This window comes from Oncorhynchus gorbuscha, linkage group LG16 (genome assembly GCF_021184085.1).
Source record: "Oncorhynchus gorbuscha isolate QuinsamMale2020 ecotype Even-year linkage group LG16, OgorEven_v1.0, whole genome shotgun sequence".
NCBI lineage: Eukaryota > Metazoa > Chordata > Actinopteri > Salmoniformes > Salmonidae > Oncorhynchus > Oncorhynchus gorbuscha.
Window position 1 is genome coordinate 32033948 of NC_060188.1, and position 26677 is coordinate 32060624.

The 26677-nt window shown below is 44.2% G+C and overlaps 1 protein-coding gene across 1 annotated transcript; it reads left to right on the forward strand.

Moving 5' to 3' along the window:
• The first annotated feature begins 8411 nt into the window (after nt 1-8411).
• On the forward strand, nt 8412-25375 carry LOC123999886 (membrane-spanning 4-domains subfamily A member 4A-like). The gene is made up of 7 exons (XM_046305897.1): nt 8412-8696; nt 8800-8916; nt 9348-9404; nt 9700-9861; nt 10161-10283; nt 20488-20577; nt 24769-25375. The coding sequence occupies exons 1-7, from the start codon at nt 8526-8528 to the stop codon at nt 24862-24864; spliced, it is 816 nt and encodes a 271-aa protein (XP_046161853.1). The 5' UTR covers nt 8412-8525; the 3' UTR covers nt 24865-25375.
• The last annotated feature ends 1302 nt before the right edge of the window (nt 25376-26677 follow it).

A 26677-nucleotide genomic window follows, 5' to 3' on the forward strand; every position in this document is an offset into this window, starting at 1 on the left:
TCGAGTTTGGAGTCACTTTTGTCTTCTATAGGGTACAATGTAAGTAATGACAAAGTAATAAAGTAAATAAATTGATATTTTCAGAAGAGTGGTTGAAGGGTCTGAAAACATCTTGATAAGGAGGGAGTGTTGGATGTTTGCATTGGGCATTAAATCCTTTCTGTATTGAGTTTGTGCAATATTAAGCCTGGAGCTGAAGCTAGTGCAATAGGCCTTTTGGATAAATCTATTTAAATTCAATCACCTTTTGACAGCACTTTTTTATTTGAACGAAAGGTTCCATACATTGTAAGAAGTGCTCAGAAAGTGACTTTTTGGACCTGAATGCCAAAACAGTCAAGAGATAAAGGTGCTCAAAGTGTATCCATTTTGCATTCCCCACCATACCATGAGAAATGCATGTCTTCATCACTGGAAAAGTTAAATGTTTGAGATTGATATAATTTAAAATCTTGTTAACGGGGTTATCAAAAAAATAAAAAATCCCAATTATGTTTAAAAAAAATGTTATCCTCAATTATCTAAAATGGCATAAACTCAGAATTTTTTCACATACTGTTTGTTGTGACTTAGACCCTATTTTACATCAACTAAGAATTTGGGGTTGTGCACGACATCAGTTGAGACACATCAGACTCTTGAATACAGGGTGAGTGTCATGTTTTGGCTGATAAATGTATACTAAAATGGGAATAAAGTACACTGTACAAATATATATATATATATATTGTTGAAGTCGGAAGTTTACATACACCTGAGCCAAATACATTTAAACTCAGTTTTTCACAATTCCTGACATTTAATCCCAGTAAACATTCCCTGTCTTAGGTCAGTTAGGATCACCACTTTATTTTAAGATAGTGAAATATCAGAATAATAGTAGAGAGAATGATTTATTTCAGCTTTTATTTCTTTCATCACATTCCCAGTGGGTCAGAAGTTTACATACACTCCAATAGTATTTGGTAGCATTGCCTTCAAATTGTTTAACTTGAGTCACACGTTTCAGGTGGCATATATTATTATTATTATTATATTAGGTAGCCTCCCACAATAAATTGGGTGAATTTGGCCCATTCCTCCTACATTTACATTTACATTACATTTACATTTACATTTACATTTAAGTCATTTAGCAGACGCTCTTATCCAGAGCGACTTACAAATTGGTGCATTCACCTTATGGCATCCAGTGGAACAGTCACTTTACAATAGTGCATCTAAATCTTAAAGGGGGGGGGTGAGAAGGATTACTCATCATATCCTAGGTATTCCTTAAAGAGGTGGGGTTTCAGGTGTCTCCGGAAGGTGGTGATTGACTCCGCTGTCCTGGCGTCGTGAGGGAGTTTGTTCCACCATTGGGGGGCCAGAGCAGCGAACAGTTTTGACTGGGCTGAGCGGGAACTGTACTTCCTCAGTGGTAGGGAGGCGAGCAGGCCAGAGGTGGATGAACGCAGTGCCCTTGTTTGGGTGTAGGGCCTGATCAGAGCCTGGAGGTACTGAGGTGCCGTTCCCCTCACAGCTCCGTAGGCAAGCACCATGGTCTTGTAGCGGATGCGAGCTTCAACTGGAAGCCAGTGGAGAGAGCGGAGGAGCGGGGTGACGTGAGAGAACTTGGGAAGGTTGAACACCAGACGGGCTGCGGCGTTCTGGATGAGTTGTAGGGGTTTAATGGCACAGGCAGGGAGCCCAGCCAACAGCGAGTTGCAGTAATCCAGACGGGAGATGACAAGTGCCTGGATTAGGACCTGCGCCGCTTCCTGTGTGAGGCAGGGTCGTACTCTGCGGATGTTGTAGAGCATGAACCTATAGGAACGGGCCACCGCCTTGATGTTAGTTGAGAACGACAGGGTGTTGTCCAGGATCACGCCAAGGTTCTTAGCGCTCTGGGAGGAGGACACAATGGAGTTGTCAACCGTGATGGCGAGATCATGGAACGGGCAGTCCTTCCCCGGGAGGAAGAGCAGCTCCGTCTTGCCGAGGTTCAGCTTGAGGTGGTGATCCGTCATCCACACTGATATGTCTGCCAGACATGCAGAGATGCGATTCGCCACCTGGTCATCAGAAGGGGGAAACGAGAAGATTAATTGTGTGTCGTCTGCATAGCAATGATAGGAGAGACCATGTGAGGTTATGACAGATCCAAGTGACTTGGTGTATAGCGAGAATAGGAGAGGGCCTAGAACAGAGCCCTGGGGGACACCAGTGGTGAGAGCGCGTGGTGAGGAGACAGATTCTCGCCACGCCACCTGGTAGGAGCGACCTGTCAGGTAGGACGCAATCCAAGCGTGGGCCGCGCCGGAGATGCCCAACTCGGAGAGGGTGGAGAGGAGGATCTGATGGTTCACAGTATCGAAGGCAGCCGATAGGTCTAGAAGGATGAGAGCAGAGGAGAGAGAGTTAGCTTTAGCGGTGCGGAGCGCCTCCGTGATACAGAGAAGAGCAGTCTCAGTTGAATGACTAGTCTTGAAACCTGACTGATTTGGATCAAGAAGGTCATTCTGAGAGAGATAGCGGGAGAGCTGGCCAAGGACGGCACGTTCAAGAGTTTTGGAGAGAAAAGAAAGAAGGGATACTGGTCTGTAGTTGTTGACATCGGAGGGATCGAGTGTAGGTTTTTTCAGAAGGGGTGCAACTCTCGCTCTCTTGAAGACGGAAGGGACGTAGCCAGCGGTCAGGGATGAGTTGAGGTAAGGGAGAAGGTCTCCGGAAATGGTCTGGAGAAGAGAGGAGGGGATAGGGTCAAGCGGGCAGGTTGTTGGGCGGCCGGCCGTCACAAGACGCGAGATTTCATCTGGAGAGAGAGGGGAGAAAGAGGTCAGAGCACAGGGTAGGGCAGTGTGAGCAGAACCAGCGGTGTCGTTTGACTTAGCAAACGAGGATCGGATGTTGTCGACCTTCTTTTCAAAATGGTTGACGAAGTCATCTGCAGAGAGGGAGGAGGGGGGAGGAGGATTCAGGAGGGAGGAGAAGGTGGCAAAGAGCTTCCTAGGGTTAGAGGTAGAAGCTTGCAATTTAGAGTGGTAGAAAGTGGCTTTAGCAGCAGAGACAGAAGAGGAAAATGTAGAGAGGAGGGAGCGAAAGGATGCCAGGTCCGCAGGGAGGCGAGTTTTCCTCCATTTCCGCTCGGCTGCCCGGAGCCCTGTTCTGTGAGCTCGCAATGAGTCGTCGAGCCACGGAGCGGGAGGGGAGGACCGAGCCGGCCTGGAGGATAGGGGGCATAGAGAGTCAAAGGATGCAGAAAGGGAGGAGAGGAGGGTTGAGGAGGCAGAATCAGGAGATAGGTTGGAGAAGGTTTGAGCAGAGGGAAGAGATGATAGGATGGAAGAGGAGAGAGTAGCGGGGGAGAGAGAGCGAAGGTTGGGACGGCGCGATACCATCCGAGTAGGGGCAGTGTGGGAAGTGTTGGATGAGAGCGAGAGGGAAAAGGATACAAGGTAGTGGTCGGAGACTTGGAGGGGAGTTGCAATGAGGTTAGTGGAAGACCAGCATCTAGTAAAGATGAGGTCGAGCCTATTGCCTGCCTTGTGAGTAGGGGGGGAAGGTGAGAGGGTGAGGTCAAAAGAGGAGAGGAGTGGAAAGAAGGAGGCAGAGAGGAATGAGTCAAAGGTAGACGTGGGGAGGTTAAAGTCGCCCAGAACTGTGAGAGGTGAGCCGTCCTCAGGAAAGGAGCTTATCAAGGCATCAAGCTCATTGATGAACTCTCCGAGGGAACCTGGAGGGCGATAAATGATAAGGATGTTAAGCTTGAAAGGGCTGGTAACTGTGACAGCATGGAATTCAAAGGAGGCGATAGACAGATGGGTAAGGTGAGAAAGAGAGAATGACCACTTGGGAGAGATGAGGATCCCGGTGCCACCACCCCGCTGACCAGAAGCTCTCGGGGTGTGCGAGAACACGTGGGCGGACGAAGAGAGAGCAGTAGGAGTGGCAGTGTTATCTGTGGTGATCCATGTTTCCGTCAGTGCCAAGAAGTCGAGGGACTGGAGGGAGGCATAGGCTGAGATGAACTCTGCCTTGTTGGCCGCAGATCGGCAGTTCCAGAGGCTACCGGAGACCTGGAACTCCACGTGGGTCGTGCGCGCTGGGACCACCAGATTAGGGTGGCCGCGGCCACGCGGTGTGGAGCGTTTGTATGGTCTGTGCAGGTCTGTGTACCCTCATATCGTCGCCGTTCCTCCCATGCTATCTAGCTCCATCAAACTCTGCTCCTCCTTTTCACGCTGCTTGATCCTTTTATGGTGGGTTCTTCTGTCATGGTTGTTGTATGGAGGAGACCAAGGTGTGGCTACCTAAATATGGTCTCCAATCAGAGACAACGATAAACAGCCACCTCTGATTGAGAACCAATCCAGGAAACAATAGACATATAAACACCTAGACATAGAAAAACCCTAGACACACAAAAAGTACAAAAAAATACAAAACCCCCTAGACAATACAAAAAAACCCAGACCTCACCAAAATAATAAAGAAAACAAAGATAACTAAGGTCAGGGCGTGACAATAATATAGCTAGTCTGACCATACTGTCAATGTTAAGCAAGTTAGCTAACTTTAATATGAATATGAATTGTTCAGATTTCAAAAGCACTTGAACACAATCATGTCGGATGACCCCATTTCAAATCAGGAAGGCCCAGAAAATTGTGAAAGACTCCAGCCACCCAAAATGTAGGTGTTTCAACCTAGCTCAGTGCTTTCTGTGGTGGTGAGGCAGCCAGCAGGAATATACGGAGCGTAGGTGTTGGTAATGTTCTCTAGTTGTGCCGTGATTAGCTCAGTGCTCTGTCACTCATGGGGGCACAACGTCACTGTCAAGTCTAAGGGTAGAGATTGAAAATTCAAGCCCCATGGATTCTACCATGGAGTTACATTAGAAGTGCCCATCCAAGAAGGCTCAAGGTCATTGGCCACAGATAAAAGGATGTCAAATCACGTTATATCTACAGTAGCATTGATTGGACTGATCATGTCAACATCATACTTTCAAAATCTTAGCTAGCAGTCATCATCATGAATCAAGTCGACAATCTACTGGCAAAAAAATGTCATCCTTGTAATATAAAGAGAAATAATGAAGAGAAATTATAGCTAAAACGTATCGGTGCTCATCGGCAATTGCATATAAACATTACATGACAAGTTGGAAATTGCAAATTGAACAATGAGTAGTTTGGAAGGAATCAGTGGCTATCTGCAAGCATTGCAAAATAATCTCTAGCCTGCTATTCAGTGGAGTGGCTCTGTGGAACCAAATCTGGGATTAAGGGTTTCTTTTCCAAGTTTAAAATAATAAACATTCAACATTGGCCATGCTGTCAATGAAGCATGATTTGTGCCGCGCTCAAAACAACAGTTAACTTGGAACTGCGAAAACATGACTTCAGTGAGTTCAAGACCACTGGGAACTAGGGGAAAAAAATGAGCTCCGGCTGGTAAAATACGTTTTGAACGGTCATCCAACTCAGAATTTGAACTGATTCCAGAGGACGACCCAAAACAACGCCGCCGGAGGAGAGGGAGCTGGAGCAGTCTTCTAGTCAGACTTAGGTGGTGCACACACCATCCACCGCTTCCGAGTATGTTACTTGCTAATATCCAGCCTTTATATAACAAAGTTGACAAGATCAGGGCAAGAGTTCTTTTCCAGAGAGACATCAGGGATTGTAACATACTCTGTTTCACGGAAACGTGGCTCTATCGGGATATCTTGTTGGAGTCGGTACAGCCATCTGGATTCTCAGTGCATCGCGCCGACAGGAATAAACATCTCTCCGGGAAGAAGAAGGGCGGGGGTGTATGTTTCATGATTAACGAATAATTGTAACAACATACAGGAACTCCAGTCCTTTTGTTCACCTGACCTAGAATTCCTCACAACCAAATGCCGACCGTATAATCTCCCAAAATAATTATTTTCGGTTATTGTCACAGCTGTGTATGTCCCCCCTCAAGCTGAAACCACGACGACCCTCAAGGAACTTCACTGAACTTTATGCAAACTGGAAACCATATATCCTGAGGCTGCATTTATTGTAGCTGGGGATTTTAGCAAAGCCAATTCTAACCGTATATTGACTGTAGCACTCTGGACCCCTGGACCACTGATAATCTAACTTCCGGGATGCATACGAGGCCTTCCCCCGCCCTCCTTTCGGAAAATCTGACCACTACTCCATTTTGCTCCGCCCTACCTATAGGCATGAACTCAAACAGGAAGCACCCGTGCTAAGGACTATTCAACGCTGATCTGACCAATCGGAATCCACACTTCAAGATTGTTTCGATCACGAGGACTGGGATTTTCTCCGGGTAGATTCCTAGAATAATATTGACGTGCTCACTGAGATGGTTACTAATTTAATCAAGAAGTGTATAGGAGATGTTGTACCCACTATGATTATTAAAATCTACCCTAACCAGAAAACGTTGATAGATGGCAGCATTTGCACAAAACTGAAAGCACGAAGCAACACACTTAACCATGGCAAGGTGACAGGGAACATGGCAGAATACAAACAGAGTAGTTGTTCCCTCCGCAAGGCAACCAAATGGCTCAGACATGAGACATATGTGGCAGTGTTTACAGTCGGACTACAAAAGGAAAACTAACCACGTCGCGGACACCGACGTCTTGCTGCCAGTCAAGCTAAACATGTTCTTTGCTCGATTTGAAGATAACACAGCGCCACCGACGCGGCCAGCAACCAAGGACTGTGGGTTCTCCTTCTCCGTCGCTGACGTAAGACATTTAAACGTATTAACCCTAGGCCCAGGTGGCATCCCTAGCTGCATCCTCAGAGCATTCGCAAACCAGCTGGCTGGTGTGTTTACAGACCTATTCAAATGCTCCCTATCCCAGTCTGCTGTCCCCACATGCTTCAAGATGGCCACCATTGTTCCTGTACCCAAGAATGCAATGGTAACTGAACTAAATTACTTTCACCCCGTCGCACACACTTCTTTGAGAGACGAGTCAAGGATCATATCACCTCCACCTTACCTGTCACCCTAGACCCACTTAAATTTGCTTACTGCCTCAATAGGTCCACAGACAATGTAATCGCCATCACACTGCACACTGCCATATCCCATCTGGACAAGAGGAATACCTATGTAAGAATGTTGTTAATTGACTATAGCTCAACATTCAACACCATAGTTACCTCCACTCCTCCCTGTGCAATTGAGTCCTGGACTTCCCGACGGGCCGCCCCCAGGTTGTCAGTCGTCCCCAACACCAGGGCCCCACAAGGGTGCGTGCTCAGCCCACTCCTGTACTCCCTGTTCACCCATAACTGCGTAGTCATCGTCAAGTTTGCAGACCAACAACGACGAGACAGCCTGCAGGGAGGAGGTGAGGGCTCTCGGAGTCTGGTGTAAGGAAAATAACCTCAACAAAATAACAGCAGACGGAAACTCATGAGGATGAATAAATTTGGCTTATCAATTAAAACCCTCACAAACAGCCCTCCAGGACACCTACAGCACCCGATGTCACAAGAAGGCCAAAAAGATTGTCTACAGCAGTTGATACTCGTGACTGTATTTTCCTTCCTTTTTTAGACCAGATACTGTGCATTTGGAAAGTATTCAGACTCCTTCACTTTTTACACATTCTGCTCCTGTTTCCATTGATCATCCTTGAGATGTTTCTTCAACATTTAAAACAAAAAAACTATAAAAACCTTGGAAGAAAGAGAAGAGGAAGAGACAGGAGGAGAGGAAGAGATGGGAGAAGAGGATGAGAGGGGAGAATAGGAAGAAAGACGAAGAGAGGGAGAGAGGAAGGTGAGAGAGAGAGAGAGAGGGGGGAGAAGAGGAAGAGAGGGGTGCAGGAATAGACATGAAGAGCTTATGTTTACATGATATCTCAGCGTTTATATACACTCCACTTTACTAAGCTCTTTTTTTGTTTGTCTTATCTATCGTCCGTTCGCCAACAATTCAACATTCAACATAAACAGCTACGGTTATTTCATCTACTTTTTATATATCTATAATTCAGGATGTCTCCCCACAGAGGGGCAAAGTATTTGGTTAAATTACTTTATTATACTACACCTTGAAGATTGTTACTTATAAAGCACAGAACAAAATAAATGTGTACACTTCCATGCTATGTCGCATGAAAAAAGAAACTCATGCAACTTTCATGGAAGTGTATGAGTTTCTTTTATAGCCCGTGTTCTATAGGCAAGGAGCTTCAAGCCCATGATGGGAAGTTATGACAATAAAGAAGGAACTAAAGGTCGCTCAGCAATGAGGAAGTAATTCAAATAAACAGATGATGCAGCAACCACAGACACACACAGCCTACCACCTACCCATTTTTAATGGCGAGTGTTCAAAGTCTAATTGGTGGCTGATGCACACACCTATTATGCATTACATTCCCAGGTAAATTATTATCTGGAAGTCCCAGGTAGAGTTCAAACTTTTGCAGGAGGCTCAACAATACACAGCTGACCAGCCATATCACCTCTTACTGTACTACAAACATCCTTCTGTCCTCTGTGAAGATGTCCAGCTCTCAAACAACCACCACTAATGGGGCGGTGGTCATCACCCATGTCTACCCCTATGGGAACGGGATGGGGGTCGCGGGCATCGCATCTGCTCCTCACTGTCTGGGACAGACGGTCTCCTCAGTGCTGGGAAGTTTCCGGGCAGGGCATCCAAAAGCGCTGGGAGTAAAAATTTATGTTTTATATCATTTGAAAATGATTTTTCATTTTGGTTGAATGTATTGGAAGAAGAGAAAAATATATTTCCTGCCTTGTTTTTCTCTCACAGACCATACAGATCACGATTGGTTTGATAATGCTGTTGACAGGAATCGTGATGACTGCAGGACCACAAGTAGACAATATTGGAGTACTTAGTGGAATATTTGTCTGGGGATCTATCATTGTGAGTGAGCTGCTCTGTCTAATAATAATTTATTGCATTTCCTGTCTGTCGTGATGCAAACAAAACATCATAATAATTGAATCATGTCATATTTTGAAACGAAATGCATTAACAACAATACCGTATGTGCAATTTGAAAAAAAATATATAATCTTTAATGTATAATGAATGACTTAACAAATGACTTTTATCAATGTATATCTATTTGGCTCGGCCTGTGCCGTTCATACACTCATGCATTTCAGTTTCTGTTGACTTCTATGTGGGAGGAATTAAATTGATTTTGAACTTTGGTCACACTGTAGAAATATTTTTGTCCCACATGGTACCCTGCTCCCTATATAGTGCACTACTTTTGTAGTGTACTATGTAGAGAATAGGGTGCCATTTGGTACGTAGACTTGTATAATCTTTTCCTTGTTCCACCTCAGTATGTAGTTGCAGGCTCTCTAACTGTTGCTGCTGACAACAAACTGAACAAATGTCTGGTCAGTATCAACTATTTTTGCCTCAATAAAGTTTAGGCTTTTGATTTATAAAGTTCCACTTTATTTCAAAACATAGAATCTACTTCACATATCGGCCCTCATGTTTTCATTCAACCTGTTATTTTTCCTCCCACAACACAAGCAGTGGGGTGGGCACTGGCGATTCAGCAACTGCGAATTGCCCCTTTAATAAAGACTTGCAATCACGATTGTCAACACACTGTATTTTATATTGCATTTCATTCTTCACAACCAATCATTCATTCCTATGTCCTCTTTCTGCTCTGTCCCTTAGGTAAAAGGCTCCCTTGGAATGAATGTTGTCGCCACGGTTACTGCTCTTACTGGCACCATTCTGCATTCTTTAGACAGTGCTGGGATCTTGTACCGCTACTACTGTGACTATCCAGGCTATCCTTCATACAACACTCCATCCTATGTCTGTCAACAGTATTGGGTATATACCAAATGCTTATTCCTTTGGTCAGGAGATATTTGTAAATTGGTAAAGGGGAATTTATCATCTATAATTGTATTAGTAGACTATATTGTACGTACTGTTGAATGTTTTTTATTAGTTTAAATTATACCCCATTTGTAACATGTGACATCTCGAACATGCAAGAAATTGTGAATTAGATGCTATTGAGTTAAATTATACTTCTTGTTAGCCCACACTAATTAATTGTACATAATTGCTCCAAAATGGCAGTGTAGCCTAGTTCACTGCTGTTTCCTGTTCCTCTCTGTCTATAGGTCAGGTCCCAGGGAATATCAGGTGTTTTGGCTGTTTTCTCCTTGCTGGAGTTCATAGTGTCCATCTGTGTCTCGTCATTCGCCTGCAGAGCTGTCTGCCTGTGTTGCCGTTCCACCCCTGAGGTGAGTCTTTGGACATAGATTTCTAGTTCCGTATACAGTGTGGTCCGAACTTATTGACACCCTTGATAAAAAGAGCAAAAGCGACTGTTTCAAATAAAATAATACAATACTGAGATACATTGTATGCGCCCAAAAATGTGTATTAATACAATTGCTAAGAGAAAGAGTTTAATCTTAACAAGTAATATTTTTTTTCCATTTCAAACAGGAATGGGTCAATATTAATGACACCCCTGTTTTCAATAACTCACTGTGCAAGGATAACAGCATTGACACTTTTTGGAGAACCCTTTGGCAGGGATCTTAGACCATTCATCCGTACAGAATCCATCCAGATCATTGATCTCCTTCGTCTGCACTTTATTTTATGCGGTTGTTTCCTGCTTAATGTATTCTTATTTCAACACCAGACCCACCACTGGTGGTGTGTGGCGAAAGAGCTCTATGTTCATGTCATCTGACCAAATCACAGTGTTCAATCCAAGTGCCAATGCTGTTTAGTAAACTCCAGGCGTTTACATTTGTTGGATGACATGAAAATAGCTCAATGACCACACACACCAGTGGTGAGTTTGGCATCAAAATGAGAACGCAAGAGCAGAAAATAACACCATACATACTGTAAAATATGATGGTGGATCTTTGATGTTATGGGGATAATTGTCTTCCACTGGTCCTGGGCCCCTTGTTAAGGTCAAATGCATCATGAACTTTACCCAGTGTAAGAGCCAATTTGGGTGTATCTTACATTATGGTATTTTTTGAGCAATTACACTACCGACCACTAGGGGAAGACAAATGGTGGTGGTAATCACACCAGGTGATTTATAAAGACACAGGTGTTTGAACAAATGGCGTGTGTGTGGATGGTGAGATAGCTCACGGTTCTTGCTGTTGTTAAGATAATTTCCCGCCAACACAGAGGCCATGAGCTCAAGCCTAGGAAAGGCTTTCTGATTCATGGGAGCAACTCTCTCGTTTCCCAGCATGAACAGAAGATGCACAGTACCAGTCAAAAGTTTGGACACACCGACTCATTTAATGGTTTTTCTATATTTTTACTATTTTCTACATTGTATGAAATAACACATTTGGAATCATGTAATAACCAAAAGAAGTGTTAAACAAATCAAAATATATATAATATTTTAAGATTCTTTGAAGTAGCCACCCTTTGCCTTGATGACAGCTTTGCACACGCTTGGCATTGTCTCATCCAGCTTCATGAGGTAGTCACCTGAAATGAATTTCAATTAACAGGTGTGCCTTGTTAAAAGTTAATTTGTGGAATTTCTTTCCTTCTTAATGCGTTTGAGCCAACCTGTTGTGTCGTGACAAGGTAGGTAATGGTATACAGAAGATAGTCCAATTTGGTAAAAGACCAAGTCCATATTATGGCAAGAACAGCTCAAATAAGCAAAGAGAACCGACAGTCCATCATTACTTTAAGACATGAAGGCCAGTCAATGCGGAACATTTCTAGAACTTTGAAAGTTTCTTCAAGTGCAGTCACAAAAACCATCAAGCGCTACGATGAAACTGGCTCTCATATCCTCTGCTGCATCGTAGCACAGTTCATTAGAGTTACCAGCCTCACAAATTGCAGCCAAAATAAATGCTTCACAGAGTTCAAGTAACAGACACATCTCAACATAAACTGCTAAGAGGAGACTGTGAGAATAAGGCCTTCATGGTCAAATTGCCGCAAAGAAACCACTACTAAAGGACACAAATAATAAGAAGAGACTTGCTTGGGCCAAGAAACATGAGCAAAGGACATTAGACAGGTGGAAATGTGTCCTTTGGTCTGATGAGTCCAAATGTTAGATTTTTGGTTGCAACCGCTGTGTCATTGTGAGACACTGTCTGTGATTTACTTAGAATTCAAGGCACACTTAACCAGCATGGCTACCACAGCATTCTGCAGCGATACGGCATCCCATCTGGTTTGTGCTTAGTGGGACTATCATTTGGATTTCAACAGGAAAATGATCCAACACACCTCCAGGCTGTGTAAGGGCTATTAGTCCAAGAAGGAGAGTGATGGAGTGCTGCATCAGATGACCTGGCTCCCACAGTCACCCGACCTCACCCCAATTGAGATGGTTTGGGAGTTGTTGGACCGCAGAGTGAAGGAAAAGCAGCCTACAAGTGCTCAGCACTCAGCTCCTTCAAGACTGTTTGAAAAGCATTCCAGGTGAAGCTGGTTGAGAGTATGCCAAGAGTGTGCAATACAGTCATCGAAGTAAATGGTGGCTACTTTGAAGAAACTAAAATCTAAAACATATTTTGATTTGTTTAACAACCCTAACTAACCCTAACCCTAACTTTTTTGGTTACCACATGATTCCATATGTGTTATTTCATAGTTTTGATGTTTTCACTATTACTCTACAATGTAGAAAATAGGAAAAAATAAAGAAAAACCCTTGATTAAGTAGGTGTGTCCAAACTTTTGACTGGTATAAAAAAAACATTAAGTAAGATACAGTTCCATAACCATGCCGAATGTCAACTGATGCAATTCTGCATGCTCTAACTTTCCAAAGTCTTCGGGCTTGATGCACCTCTTCACCTTGAGCTATGCCACTTTTGCCAAATTTGCCATCCATAATTACCATTGCTGTGAGGGAGATTGGGGTATGTCTGTTATGCTGGTGAATGAGGACCCAAAAGCGACTTGGCGAAAACAGAGTCTTTATTCCAGTAAAGGAAATAGGCAATACTCCTGGACAATCAGAGCAGAAAACAAAACATAAAAAACTTAATTCCACTCGTAGTGACGAGGACAGACTGGAGACTCGACCATTAACTGTAGGTTGCCTCGGGAAGGCACCGACCGTAGCAGACTCAGACACCTGCTCACACGCAGCATCTGAGGGAAACAAGACACGACAGGGCGAGACAAAGACACAGCACGGCGAACAATATACAAGGATCCGACAGGACAGAAACGGAAAACAAGGGGAGAAATAGGGACTCTAATCAGAGGGCAAGATAAGGAACAGGTGTGAAAAGACTAGATGATTGAGTAGGGGAATAGGAACAGCTGGGAGCAGGAACGGAACGATAGAGAGAAGAGAGAGAGGGAGGGAGAGAAAAAAAGGGAATGAACCTAATAAGACCAGCAGGGGGAAAACGAACAGAAGGGAAAGCAAAATGACAAGACAATATAAGACAAAACATGACAGTACCCCCCCCCACTCACCGAGCACCTCCTGGCGCACTCGAGGAGGAATCCTGGCGGCAACGGAGGAAATCATCAATCAGCGAACGGTCCAGCACGTCCCGAGACGGAACCCAACTCCTCTCCTCAGGACCGTAACCCTCCCAATCCACTAAGTATTGGTGACCCCGTCCCCGAGAACGCATGTCCATGATCCTACGTACCTTGTAAATAGGTGCGCTCTCGACAAGGACGGGGGGGGGAGGGAAGACGAACGGGGGTGCGAAGAAAGGGCTTGACACAGGAGACATGGAAGACAGGATGGACGCGACGAAGATGTAGCGGAAGAAGCAGTCGCACAGCGACAGGATTGACGACCTGGGAGACACGGAACGGACCAATGAACCGCAGAGTCCACTTACGAGAAGCTGTCGTAAGGGGAAGGTTACGAGTGGAAAGCCACACTCTCTGGCCGCAACAATACCTTGGACTCTTAATCCTGCGTTTATTGGCGGCTCTCACAGTCTGTGCCCTGTAACGGCAAAGTGCAGACCTCACCCTCCTCCAGGTGCGCTCACAACGTTGGACAAACGCTTGAGCGGAGGGAACGCTGGACTCGGCAAGCTGGGATGAGAACAGAGGAGGCTGGTAACCCAGACTACTCTGAAACGGAGATAACCCGGTAGCAGACGAAGGAAGCGAGTTGTGAGCGTATTCTGCCCAGGGGAGCTGTTCTGCCCAAGACGCAGGGTTTCTAAAAGAAAGGCTGCGTAGTATGCGACCAATCGTCTGATTGGCCCTTTCTGCTTGACCGTTAGACTGGGGATGAAACCCGGAAGAGAGACTGACGGACGCACCAATCAAACGACAGAACTCCCTCCAAAACTGTGACGTGAATTGCGGACCTCTGTCTGAAACGGCGTCTAACGGGAGGCCATGAATTCTGAACACATTCTCGATGATGATTTGTGCCGTCTCCTTAGCGGAAGGAAGCTTAGCGAGGGGAATGAAATGTGCCGCCTTAAAGAACCTATCGACAACCGTAAGAATCACAGTCTTCCCCGCAGACAAAGGCAGACCGGTAATGAAGTCTAAGGCGATGTGAGACCATGGTCGAGAAGGAATGGGAAGCGGTCTGAGACGACCGGCAGGAGGAGAGTTACCTGACTTAGTCTGCGCGAAGTCCGAACAAGCAGCCACGAAACGGCGCGTGTCACGCTCCTGAGTAGGCCACCAAAAGCGCTGGCGAATAGAAGCAAGAGTACCTCGAACGCCGGGATGACCAGCTAACTTGGCAGAGTGAGCCCACTGAAGAACAGCCAGACGAGTAGAAACAGGAACGAAAAGAAGGTTACTAGGACAAGCGCGCGGCGACGCAGTGTGCGTGAGTGCTTGCTTAACCTGTCTTTCAATTCCCCAGACTGTCAACCCGACAACACGCCCATAAGGAAGAATCCCCTCGGGATCAGTAGAAGCCACAGAAGAACTAAAGAGACGGGATAAGGCATCAGGCTTGGTGTTCTTACTACCCGGACGGTAAGAAATCACAAACTCGAAACGAGCGAAAAACAACGCCCAACGAGCTTGACGTGCATTAAGTCGTTTGGCAGAACGGATGTACTCAAGGTTCTTATGGTCTGTCCAAACGACAAAAGGAACGGTCGCCCCCTCCAACCACTGTCGCCATTCGCCTAGGGCTAAGCGGATGGCGAGCAGTTCGCGGTTACCCACATCATAGTTGCGTTCCGATGGCGACAGGCGATGAGAAAAATAAGCGCAAGGATGAACCTTATCGTCAGACTGGAAGCGCTGGGATAGAATGGCTCCCATGCCTACCTCTGAAGCGTCAACCTCGACAATGAATTGTTTAGTGACGTCAGGAGTAACGAGGATAGGAGCGGACGTAAAACGCTTCCTGAGAAGATCAAAAGCTCCCTGGGCGGAACCGGACCACTTAAAACACGTCTTGACAGAAGTAAGAGCTGTGAGAGGGGCAGCAACTTGACCGAAATTACGAATGAAACGCCGATAGAAATTAGCGAAACCTAGAAAGCGCTGCAACTCGACACGTGACCTTGGAACGGGCCAATCACTGACAGCCTGGACCTTAGCGGGATCCATCTGAATGCCTTCAGCGGAAATAACAGAACCGATAAAAGTGACGGAGGAGACATGAAAAGAGCACTTCTCAGCCTTCACGTAGAGACAATTCTCTAAAAGGCGCTGGAGTACACGTCGAACATGCTGAACATGAATCTCGAGTGACGGTGAAAAAATCAGGATATCGTCAAGGTAGACAAAAACAAAGATGTTCAGCATGTCTCTCAGAACATCATTAACTAATGCCTGAAAAACAGCTGGCGCATTAGCGAGACCAAACGGCAGAACCCGGTACTCAAAATGCCCTAACGGAGTGTTAAATGCCGTTTTCCACTCGTCCCCCTCTCTGATGCGCACGAGATGGTAAGCGTTACGAAGGTCCAACTTAGTAAAGAACCTGGCTCCCTGCAGAATCTCGAAGGCTGATGACATAAGGGGAAGCGGATAACGATTCTTAACCGTTATGTCATTCAGCCCTCGATAATCCACGCAGGGGCGCAGAGTACCGTCTTTCTTCTTAACAAAAAAAACCCCGCCCCGGCAGGAGAGGAAGAAGGCACTACGGTGCCGGCGTCAAGAGACACAGACAAATAATCCTCGAGAGCCTTACGTTCGGGAGCCGACAGAGAGTATAGTCTACCCCGAGGAGGAGTGGTCCCCGGAAGGAGATCAATACTACAATCATACGACCGGTGAGGAGGAAGGGAGTTGGCTCTGGACCGACTGAAGACCGTGCGCAGATCATGATATTCCTCCGGCACTCCTGTCAAATCGCCAGGTTCCTCCTGAGAAGTGGGGACAGAAGAAACGGGAGGGATAGCAGACATTAAACACTTCACATGACAAGAAACGTTCCAGGATAGGATAGAATTACTAGACCAATTAATAGAAGGATTATGACATACTAGCCAGGGATGACCCAAAACAACAGGTGTAAAAGGTGAACGAAAAATCAAAAAGGAAATAGTCTCACTGTGGTTACCAGATACTGTGAGGGTTAAAGGTAGTGTCTCATATCTGATACTGGGGAGATGACTACCATCTAAGGCGAACATGGGCGTAGGCTTCCCTAACTGTCTGAGAGGAATGTCATGTTTCCGAGCCCATGCTTCGTCCATAAAACAACCCTCAGCCCCAGAGTCTATCAAGGCACTGCATGTAGCACCCGAACCGGTCCAGCGTAGATGGACCGACATAGTAGTACAGGATCTTGATGGAGAGACCTGAGTAGTAGCGCTCACCAGTAGCCCTCCGCTTACTGATGAGCTCTGGCTTTTACTGGACATGAATTGACAAAATGTCCAGCAAGTCCGCAATAGAGGCACAGGCGGTTGGTGATCCTCCGTTCCCTCTCCTTAGTCGAGATGCAAATACCTCCCAGCTGCATGGGCTCAGTCTCTGAGCCAGAGGAGGGAGATGGTTGCGATGCGGAGAGGGGAAACACCGTTAACGCGAGCTCTCTTCCACGAGCTTGGTGACGAAGATCTACCCGTCGTTCTATGCGGATGGCGAGTGCAATCAAAGAGTCCACACTGGAAGGAACCTCCCGGGAGAGAATCTCATCTTTAACCTCTGCGTGGAGTCCCTCCAGAAAACGAGCGAGCAGCGCCGGCTCGTTCCAGTCAGTAGAGGCAGCAAGAGTGCGAAACTCTATAGAGTAATCCGTTATGGATCGATCACCTTGACATAGGGAAGCCAGGGCCCTAGAAAGTTCAGGTAATTGTTAGAACAATCAGCCCTTGCCTCCCAGATAGCTGTGCCCCACTCTCGAGCCCGGCCAGTAAGGAGTGATATGACGTAAGCAACCCGAGCTCTCTCTCTAGAGTATGTGTTGGGTTGGAGAGAGAACACAATATCACACTGGGTGAGAAAGGAGCGGCACTCCGTGGGCTGCCCGGAGTAACAAGGTGGGTTATTAACCCTAGGTTCCGGAGGCTCGGCAGACCAGGAAGTAGCAGGTGGCACGAGACGAAGACTCTGGAACTGTCCAGAGAGGTCGGAAACCTGAGGGGCCAGGTTCTCAACGGCATGACGAGCAGCAGACAATTCCTGCTCGTGTCTGCCGAGCATGGCTCCTTGGATCTCGACGGCAGTGTTACGAGAATCTGTAGTCGCTGGGTCCATTCTTGGTCGGATCCTTCTGTTATGCTGGTGAATGAGGACCCAAAAGCGACTTGGCGAAAACAGAGTCTTTATTCCAGTAAAGGAAATAGGCAATACTCCTGGACAATCAGAGCAGAAAACAAAACATAAAAAACTTAATTCCACTCGTAGTGACGAGGACAGACTGGAGACTCGACCATTAACTGTAGGTTGCCTCGGGAAGGCACCGACCGTAACAGACTCAGACACCTGCTCACACGCAGCATCTGAGGGAAACAAGACACGACAGGGCGAGACAAAGACACAGCACGGCGAACAATATACAAGGATCCGACAGGACAGAAACGGAAAACAAGGGGAGAAATAGGGACTTTAATCAGAGGGCAAGATAAGGAACAGGTGTGAAAAGACTAGATGATTGAGTAGGGGAATAGGAACAGCTGGGAGCAGGAACGGAACGATAGAGAGAAGAGAGAGAGGGAGGGAGAGAGAAAAAAAGGGAACGAACCTAATAAGACCAGCAGGGGGAAAACGAACAGAAGGGAAAGCAAAATGACAAGACAATATAAGACAAAACATGACAATGTCGTTTTCCCAGATGTTGTAGCAACAGTTTTGGAGATAGAATAAACGTAATAGAAAGCATAAGGTGTCATATATTGAGCTGGTCACCGAGAGGGTCGTGGCTGATGGGAAAGGTGTTGGAAACCTACCCTGACAAGAAGGGTCTGGTCCGGTCTGTGAGACTTAAAACCAGAACAGGAGAACTGGACAGACCTGTTACCAAGATCTTGCTACTCCAAGAGGGTACAGTAGAACCTGGGAAGAACTTTGACCCACAGAAGAGGTGAAGGAAGATTCAGTCACATTTCACTTTATTGGGTAATTGTTGTTCGCCATTAGGGCCAGTGTGTTGGAGCCAATTTGGGTGTAGCTTATGGTGTTATTCAGGCAATTACACTCCCGACCACTAGGGGCAGACAAATGGTGGTGGTAAACACACATCAGGTGATCTTTGGAGACACAGGTGTTTGAACTAATGGTGTGTGTGTGTGTGTGTGTGTGTGTGTGTGTGTGTGTGTGTGTGTGTGTGTGTGTGTGTGTGTGTGTGTGTGTGTGTGTGTGTGTGTGTGTGTGTGTGTGTGTGTGTGTGTGTGTGTGTGTGTGTGTGGATGGATGGTGAGAGAGCTTACAGCTACTACTGCAATCAAAACAATGCAATAAAAAGCAATGAATGCCAAACAAGATACACAGGATTACTACAGTCAACATTCATTCATTCAAGGTAACCACCATTGCTAAGTTTGAGGCGCGTAAAGAACAAGTCTATTTGCTACCATTCACTCACCTGGTGACATTGGCTCCAAAGAAATCTTAGATTTTCCCAAGCAAAATGTCATGACACCCAGTACCAGGACATTTTAGAAAAAGGCCCAGTGTCGTTATCCTCGTAAGGTGAGATGTTGAAAGGTATTGGAAACAGGGGTGTCAATCATGTTAACCACTACCTTTTTGAGAGAAAAAAGTATCTCTTTCACTTTGCAATTGTATTAGTATAAATAATAGAATTTCTCCATTGTTTTGAGCATACATTATAGCTCAGTATTTTTATACAGTCATTTTTACTCATCTATATCAAGTGTGTCAATAATTTCAGACTCCATTGTAAGTCTTACTATATTGAAAACATTATAAAAATAAAGCAAAGTTAAGTGCACACAAAAAGTATGTGGACAACTTCTAGTTGAACACCTCATTCCAAAATTATGGGCATTAATATGAAGTTGGTCCCTGCTTTGCTGCTATAACAGCCTCCACTATTCCTGGAAGGCTTTCCACTAGATGCAGGAAAATTGCTGCGGGGACTTGCTTCCATTCAGCCACGAGCATTAGTGAGGTCGGGCACTGCTGTTGGGCGAATATGCCTGGCTCACAGTCCGAGTACTATTTAATCCCAAAGGTGTTCGATGGGGATGAGGTCAGGGCTCTGTGTAGGCCAGTCAAGTTCTTCCACACTGATCTCGACAAGCCATTTCTGTATGGATTTTGCTTTTTGCATGGGGGCATTGTCTTGCTGAAACAGGAAAGGACCTTGGCCAAACTGTTCCCACCAAGTCGGAAGCACAGAATCTTCTAGAATGTCATTGTATGCTCTAGCGTTAAGATTTCCCCAAACCATAGTAAACAGCCTAAGACCATTATTCCTCCTCCAACAAACTTTGCAGTCGGCACAATGCATTCGGGCGGGTACCGACCCTTAACATTGCGCATGGTGTTCTTAGGCTTGTGTGAGGCTGCTCGGCCATAGAAACCATTTCATGAAGCTCGCGACGAACAGTTCTTGTGCTGATATTATTTCCAGAGGCAGTTTGAAACATGTGGTTAGTGTTGCAACCGATGACAGTACTTGGCTTGTATGGCCTACCACTTCGTGGCTGAGCCGTTGTTGCTCATAGACGTTTCCACTTCGCAATAGCAGCACCTACAGTTGACCGGGGAAGCTCTTGGAGGGCAGAAATTTGATGAACAGACTTTTTGAAAAGATGGCATCCTATGAGGGTGCCACGTTGAAAGTCACTGAGCTCTTCAGTAAGGCCATTTCACTGCCAATGTTTGTCTATGGAGATTGAATGGCTGGGTGCTCGATTTTATACACCTGACAGCAAAGGGTATGGCTGAAATAGCCGAATCCACTCATTTGAAGGGGTGTCCACATACACTCTATATACAAAAGTATGTTCTGGCAACTGTAAGAGCACTGAGCAGTCATGACACCTGTATATTCAATAATGAATTACTAGAAATGGACTTAAAATTGACATGTCTGTCTTTTAGCAAGTGTTCATCATTGGGAATCAAATACCGGTACCTCATGGCAGCATGACTCCAAGCAACGCACCTTACCCTCCTCAGATCAACTACGAGGTATGACATCTTTTGGAGGTTGAACTGCAGGGTCACCATATCACATAGGCTGATCGATATCTAAAATTTGAATTAAAAAGATCTCACCAGTGTTGTAGTAACTGAGTTTCTGGGGTCATTTTTTTTTCCACTGCGAAAACTTTCATTTCAAATTGTGTAATCACCAAAACATTGGTCACTGTATGAGATTCTGTGGGTCCGTACTTGTGAACATTAGAAAATGTTTGAGTTGAAGTTAAAGCATCGTCCAATTCAAATCATTGACGTAGTTGCACGTGATAGAACCAATGTGTTTAAACCCTGTATGACTGACAGGGGTTGCTGTATTGAAGCCCCCGCACAGCCATCTTGGCACTCCTCCTCCAATGTAAAGATTTTGTAAGCTCTTCGAAATGCATTTATTAATGTCTACATTTTTGACATGTTTATTCTATTACAGACACCTTAATGCATACTTTCACATTATATTGTGTAAGCTAAACTTCAAAGCTCTCAATGGCTAATTACAATCCAGGGTTTATATACATCATTCAAGCACTTTTCCATCACCTTAAACAGTCACAGATCCATCTGCTAATCAAAGTTACTAAAACACAACAATTTTCAACTGAGCGAATTGCCCCTAGTGATTTTTGACATTTGTGACTTTATAATTTTAACCAAACTTAACCTTAGCTCTTGAGAACCCAAGCCCATACTGCCATAGGGTTCTCACTTGAACAATTGACCACAGCAGGGCCAACGTGTTAAACTTTCCCGATTCTTTGTCTTATCGTTAATAATCACTGCGTCAAATAGGTTTTGGAAAATTCTACTTTCATATCGCCCCAAAATGATTTTACAAATACAAAAAGACACACTTACTCTGCGCCATTTTAACACAGATTCCCAAGGAGGTGTTTTGCATTGCACGTTCTGAGCTAATGGAAACTCGTAAGGAAACAAAGAAACCTTTCACCTGTGTTTTTTCCTTCCCTATATCTGTCTGTCCCCCAGCTCTGTTTCCTGTTTTCACATTAATGCTCGTATGTCGTTTTGTTACCTGTGTGCTGACGCTGTTCCTGTCTTGTTCCTTGTCTGTTCCTCATTAAATGTTTGACACCACACCCCGTACCTGCTTCTCGACTCCAGCATCGGTCCTTACATTATTATTAAAATATTTATGTGGTACTGACTCAAAACTAAATGAGAAGTCACACTTCTCACACACAACCATTTTTTTAAAGTTTAAGTTATTAAAGTTATTTTTTTTCCCAGCATGCTCTATTGCATTTGGATTTTGGGGGGTGGATTTTTTTTATATATCTGTGTTTTTGCATGTACATTGAGTGATTGATTCATCTTGTGCTACACAAAGATGAATATCATAACACATTTTCTAATCTAATCCAATCATTTAGATTTTTTTTTGTTCTCATTACTGAAATGGTTGTTCTAGTTTATTAAATGGCTTAAATTGTCTCTTAAACTAGGCAGTAGTTATTCATTCATGTTGCAGGTGGTTAGCTACTGTATAGGTATGTCCCAAATGGCACCCTATTCCCAAAATATAGTGCTCTACTTATGACCGACACCATATACCCTATATAGTATACTGGGCCAAGGTCGTGTGCTATTAGCATACGTTTGGGTTGCACTCTGATAGAAATTCTACAATAAAGAGATGTTAACAAAAAAGCTACAGTACACATGCTCAGTATCTATAACTTAAACTGATTACTTACTGGGTTGAGCCTGTAGAGTGTCAATATTGCATGATCATCACATCCTTGCAACGATATTATATCGCTTGTAAGTTTTAAATTACGTCTATTCGTTTTCAATGTTTATTTTGAATTTAGTGTCAGTTAGTTTTCAGAACTATATTGTTTGTTTTAATTTAGTTTAAGTTGAATTAAAAAATGTATATTATATTATTAATTTTGTATTTTTAGTGTTAGGGACAGAATCAAATCTAATTTGATACATGCTTCGTAAACAACAGGTGTAGACTAACTGTGAAATGCTTATTTACGGGTCCTTCCCAGCAATGCAGAGAGAAAAATAGAAAAAGTTTAGAAAAATAATAAAATGAGGAATAAATACACAATGAGTAATGATAACATGGCTATATACACGGGGTACCAGTACCCTGCACAGTCGATGTTCAGCGGTATGAGGTAATTGAGGTACATATGTGCATATAGGTAGGGGTAAAGTAACTGGGCAACACAATAGATAATAAGAAGTAGCAGCAGCGTATGTGATAAGTCAAAAGAGTTTGTGAAATGGGGGGTCAATGCAGATAGTTCGGGTAGCTATTTGGTTAACTATTTAGCAGTCTTATGGCTTGGGGGTTGAAGCCGTTCAGGGTCCTGTTGGTTCCAGACATGGTGCATCCGTACCGCTTGCCATGTGGTAACAGAGAGAACAGTTTATGACCTGGGTGGCTGCAGTCTGAATATGTTTAAGGCCTTCTTCTACCACCACCTGGTATAGAGATCCTTACAGGTCACTGATCTTCTACTTATAGGCTGTTTCATCGTTGTCATTGATCAGGCCTACCACCGTTGTGTCGGAGTTGTGCGTGGCCACGCAGTTGTGGGTGAACAGGGAATACAGGAGGGGACTAAGTACACACCCCTGAGGGGCCCCTTGTTGACAGTAAGCATGGTGGATGTGTTGTTCACTACTGTCACCACCTGGGGCGGCCCGTCTGGAATCCCAATATCAAGTTGCAGAGGGAGGTGTTCAGTCCCAGGGACCTGAGATTGTAGTGCACTATGGTGTTGAATAGAGATTGCGTCATCTATTGGGATGGAATGCAAATTGGAGTGGGTCCAGGGTGTCTGGGATGATGGTGTTAATTTGAGACGTGGTCCGCTTTTCAAAGCATTTCATGGTTACAGATATGAGTGCGAAGGGGCAATAGTCATTTAGACAGGTTAGCTTGGCGTTCTTGGGCACATGGACTATGGTGGTCTGCATCAAGGTATGTAGGTATTACTGACTGAGTCAGGGAGAGGTTGAAAATGTATTTGAAGACACTTGCCAGCTGGTCAACACATGCTCTGACTATGCACCCTTTCAATCCGTCTGAGAATCCATCTTTGAATGTTAACCTGTTTAAAAGGTCTTACTTACAGTTGTCCGGAATAGCTGGTGTTCTCATACATGGCTCAGTGTTTCTTGACTTGAAGCGAGCATAGAAGACATTTAGTTAATCTTGTAGGCTTGCGTCACTGGGCAGCTTGCAGCTGGGTTTCCCTTTGTTGTCCATGATAGTTTACAAACCCTGCAGAGCGTAAAAATATTAAATCTCAGTCCTGTATTAATGGTTTGCCTGTTTGATGACTTGAGGAGGTGGTAGCGGGATTTCTTAAAAGCGTCCAGATTAGTGTCCCACTCCTTGAAGCGGTAGCTCTAGCCTTTAGCTCAGTATGGATGTTGTCTGTAATCCATGGCTTCTGGTTGGTATATGTACGTACAGTCACTGTGGGGACAACGTTGTCAATGCACTTATTAATGAAGCCGGTAACTGATGTGATAAACTCCTCAATGTTATCGATGAATTCCTGAACATATTCCAGTCTGTGTTAGCAAAATCGTCTTGTAGCTTAGCATCCGCATCATCGGACCACTTTTGTATAAAGCACTTCACTGGTACTTCCTGTTTGAGTTCTTGCCTGTAAGCAGGAATCAGAAGGATAGAGTTATGGCCAGATATAGAACAGAGGTTAGGGGCGGTTTATTTGCTTGTCAACATAGTCTTGTCAGGATGCCGGCTCGTTTTGCTTCTCTTGTGCCGTCACTTCCTCTTTTGAGTCCCGGGGCCTAGTCTGGAGTAGGCAGAACGTCCAGAGCTGCCGACTTGTTGAAGTAGAAATTGCCATCCAATTCCAGGTTAGTGATCTATGTTCTGATGTCCAGAAGCTGTTTTCGGGTCATAGGAAATGATGACGGATACTTTATGTATAGCAAAAGATACCATCAACATAAAGTAATAAAACACACAAAATAGCAGAATTGGTCAGTAGCCCGTAAAATGTCTGCTATCCACTGCAGTGCCATCTGGTACCCAGAAAGGATGGTGTGGGAGGATGCTAATCAGATTATGCTGGTTTGCAATGTGATGTTACAGAGTTACAATATCCAACAGTTTAACATTTTAAGGTAATATATGTCCTATTATGTAATGTGTTGTTTCTACAGACTGGGAACTACACAAAGAGTCTGGAGGGAGACGGTATGGGTACAGGGTTTCAACAGAACCACCTTCCTCCTCAATACACTGCTGTCATCCCTTGAGAATTGGGCTTCTGTGAATACATTGTTCTTTTTCTTGTTGAAATTGTGTTCTCTAGGCCTATTTTTCTGATACAAGCCAGGCAACGGTTAGCACCACATTACTGATCTGAATAATTTGACAGTTAAATATTGATAGTGTATAGTAATGCAATGTTTCAGTATAATTTTCAGGTTACTATATGGTTGATTTTATAACTTCATGTTTTTATCATTTCTATCTTTATTTAATTGATATAATTTAATCATAATTTCTTTTGTAAAAGTATAATAGATTTATCAACTAAAATCAACCACTGCTATATGACAGAATATGATGATGCATCATTTTTAATAACATACAAATGCATATTTAACTTAATGTCTTGAAACAATAAAACTGACAGGATTTTGTTTTTTGTTTGAAGTCACTTTTATCTTCTATAAAATGTAATTAATGACATTCATATTTCGGGTAAATATTGATCTTTAAACTATGCTACACTTAATAAATGTGTATATTTTTGGAGAAGTGGTTGAAGGGTCTGAAAACATCCTGATAAGGAGGGAGTGGTGTGTGGATGTTTACATTGGGCATTAGCCTATATTCTTTCTATCTTGAGTGTGTGCAACATTAAAGTTCATGAACAGTCAAAACCATGTGTTTCATGAAATGTTATGATCTTTTAAGAAACCAAAGTATGATGACCAAAGTATGAAAAATGACAGTTGCTTCTACAGTGCTGTGAAAAAGCATTTGCCGCCTTTCTGATTTTCACTATTTTTGCATATTGTTATACCGAATGTTATCAGATCTTCAACCTAAGTCAACTATTAGATAAAGAGAATCTGAGTTTACCCCCAAAAATATATACCAAAACATATAGACAACGCTGTGTACTACTCCCTTCACAGAACAGTGCAAACTGGTTCTAATCAGAATAGAAAGAGGAGTGGGAGGCCTGGGTGCACAACTGAGCAAGAGGACAAGTACATTAGCGTGTCTAGTTTGAGAAACGGACGTCTCACAAGTCCTCAACTGGCAGCTTCATTAAATAGTTGCGGCAAAACACCAGCCTCAATGTCAACAGTGACGAGGCGACTCCGGGATGCTTTTGTAGGTAAACTTTTGAAGGGTAGGGTACTTGAGCTTGTTCCCTTAAAAGGGAATACACCTCAGCAATTTATTTTTTTTAATGACCAGAAAGGTGAGTTCCAGACCTTTCTAAAAATTATGCAACATTATCAGTTTGTTTATGGCCATCTCATGAAAAAATAATAAGGTTTTGGTATGTCTATTTAGGCAGAAATCAAAATGTTGCCCTATCATTCAAACCATTTAAAATACTGAAACTATACTGGAACAATTATCATTGACTCCAAAACAAACGTCATGATTTATGTTCAGTTCTAGGTTTTTCTCTCCACATTGTGGGTAAAAATCAAATGGGGTTTTCAAGGTTCTGAACCTGGCAGATCACACTAATTTCAAGTTTGACTGCCCGTGATGTTGCAGCACCGTAGGTTGAGATGAGACGCAAGACATTGTTCTCACAGTCACACAGAGTATCCGAGCATGTGCACAGGTGTCCTTCACGCTGCTTCAAAGTGGTAGCTTCCGGATCAAAAGAGTGGTGAAGTTTAGTCTCGTCTTCACTACTGGTAGTTACGGAAATGTACCCAATACAACTCAGTGGAGGCTGCTGAGGGGAGGATGACTCATAATAATTTCCCGGAACGGAGCAAATAGAATGGCATCAAAAACATAGAGACCATTCCACCTATTCCGCTCCAGCCATTACCACAAACCCTTCCTCACCAATTAAGGTGCCACCAA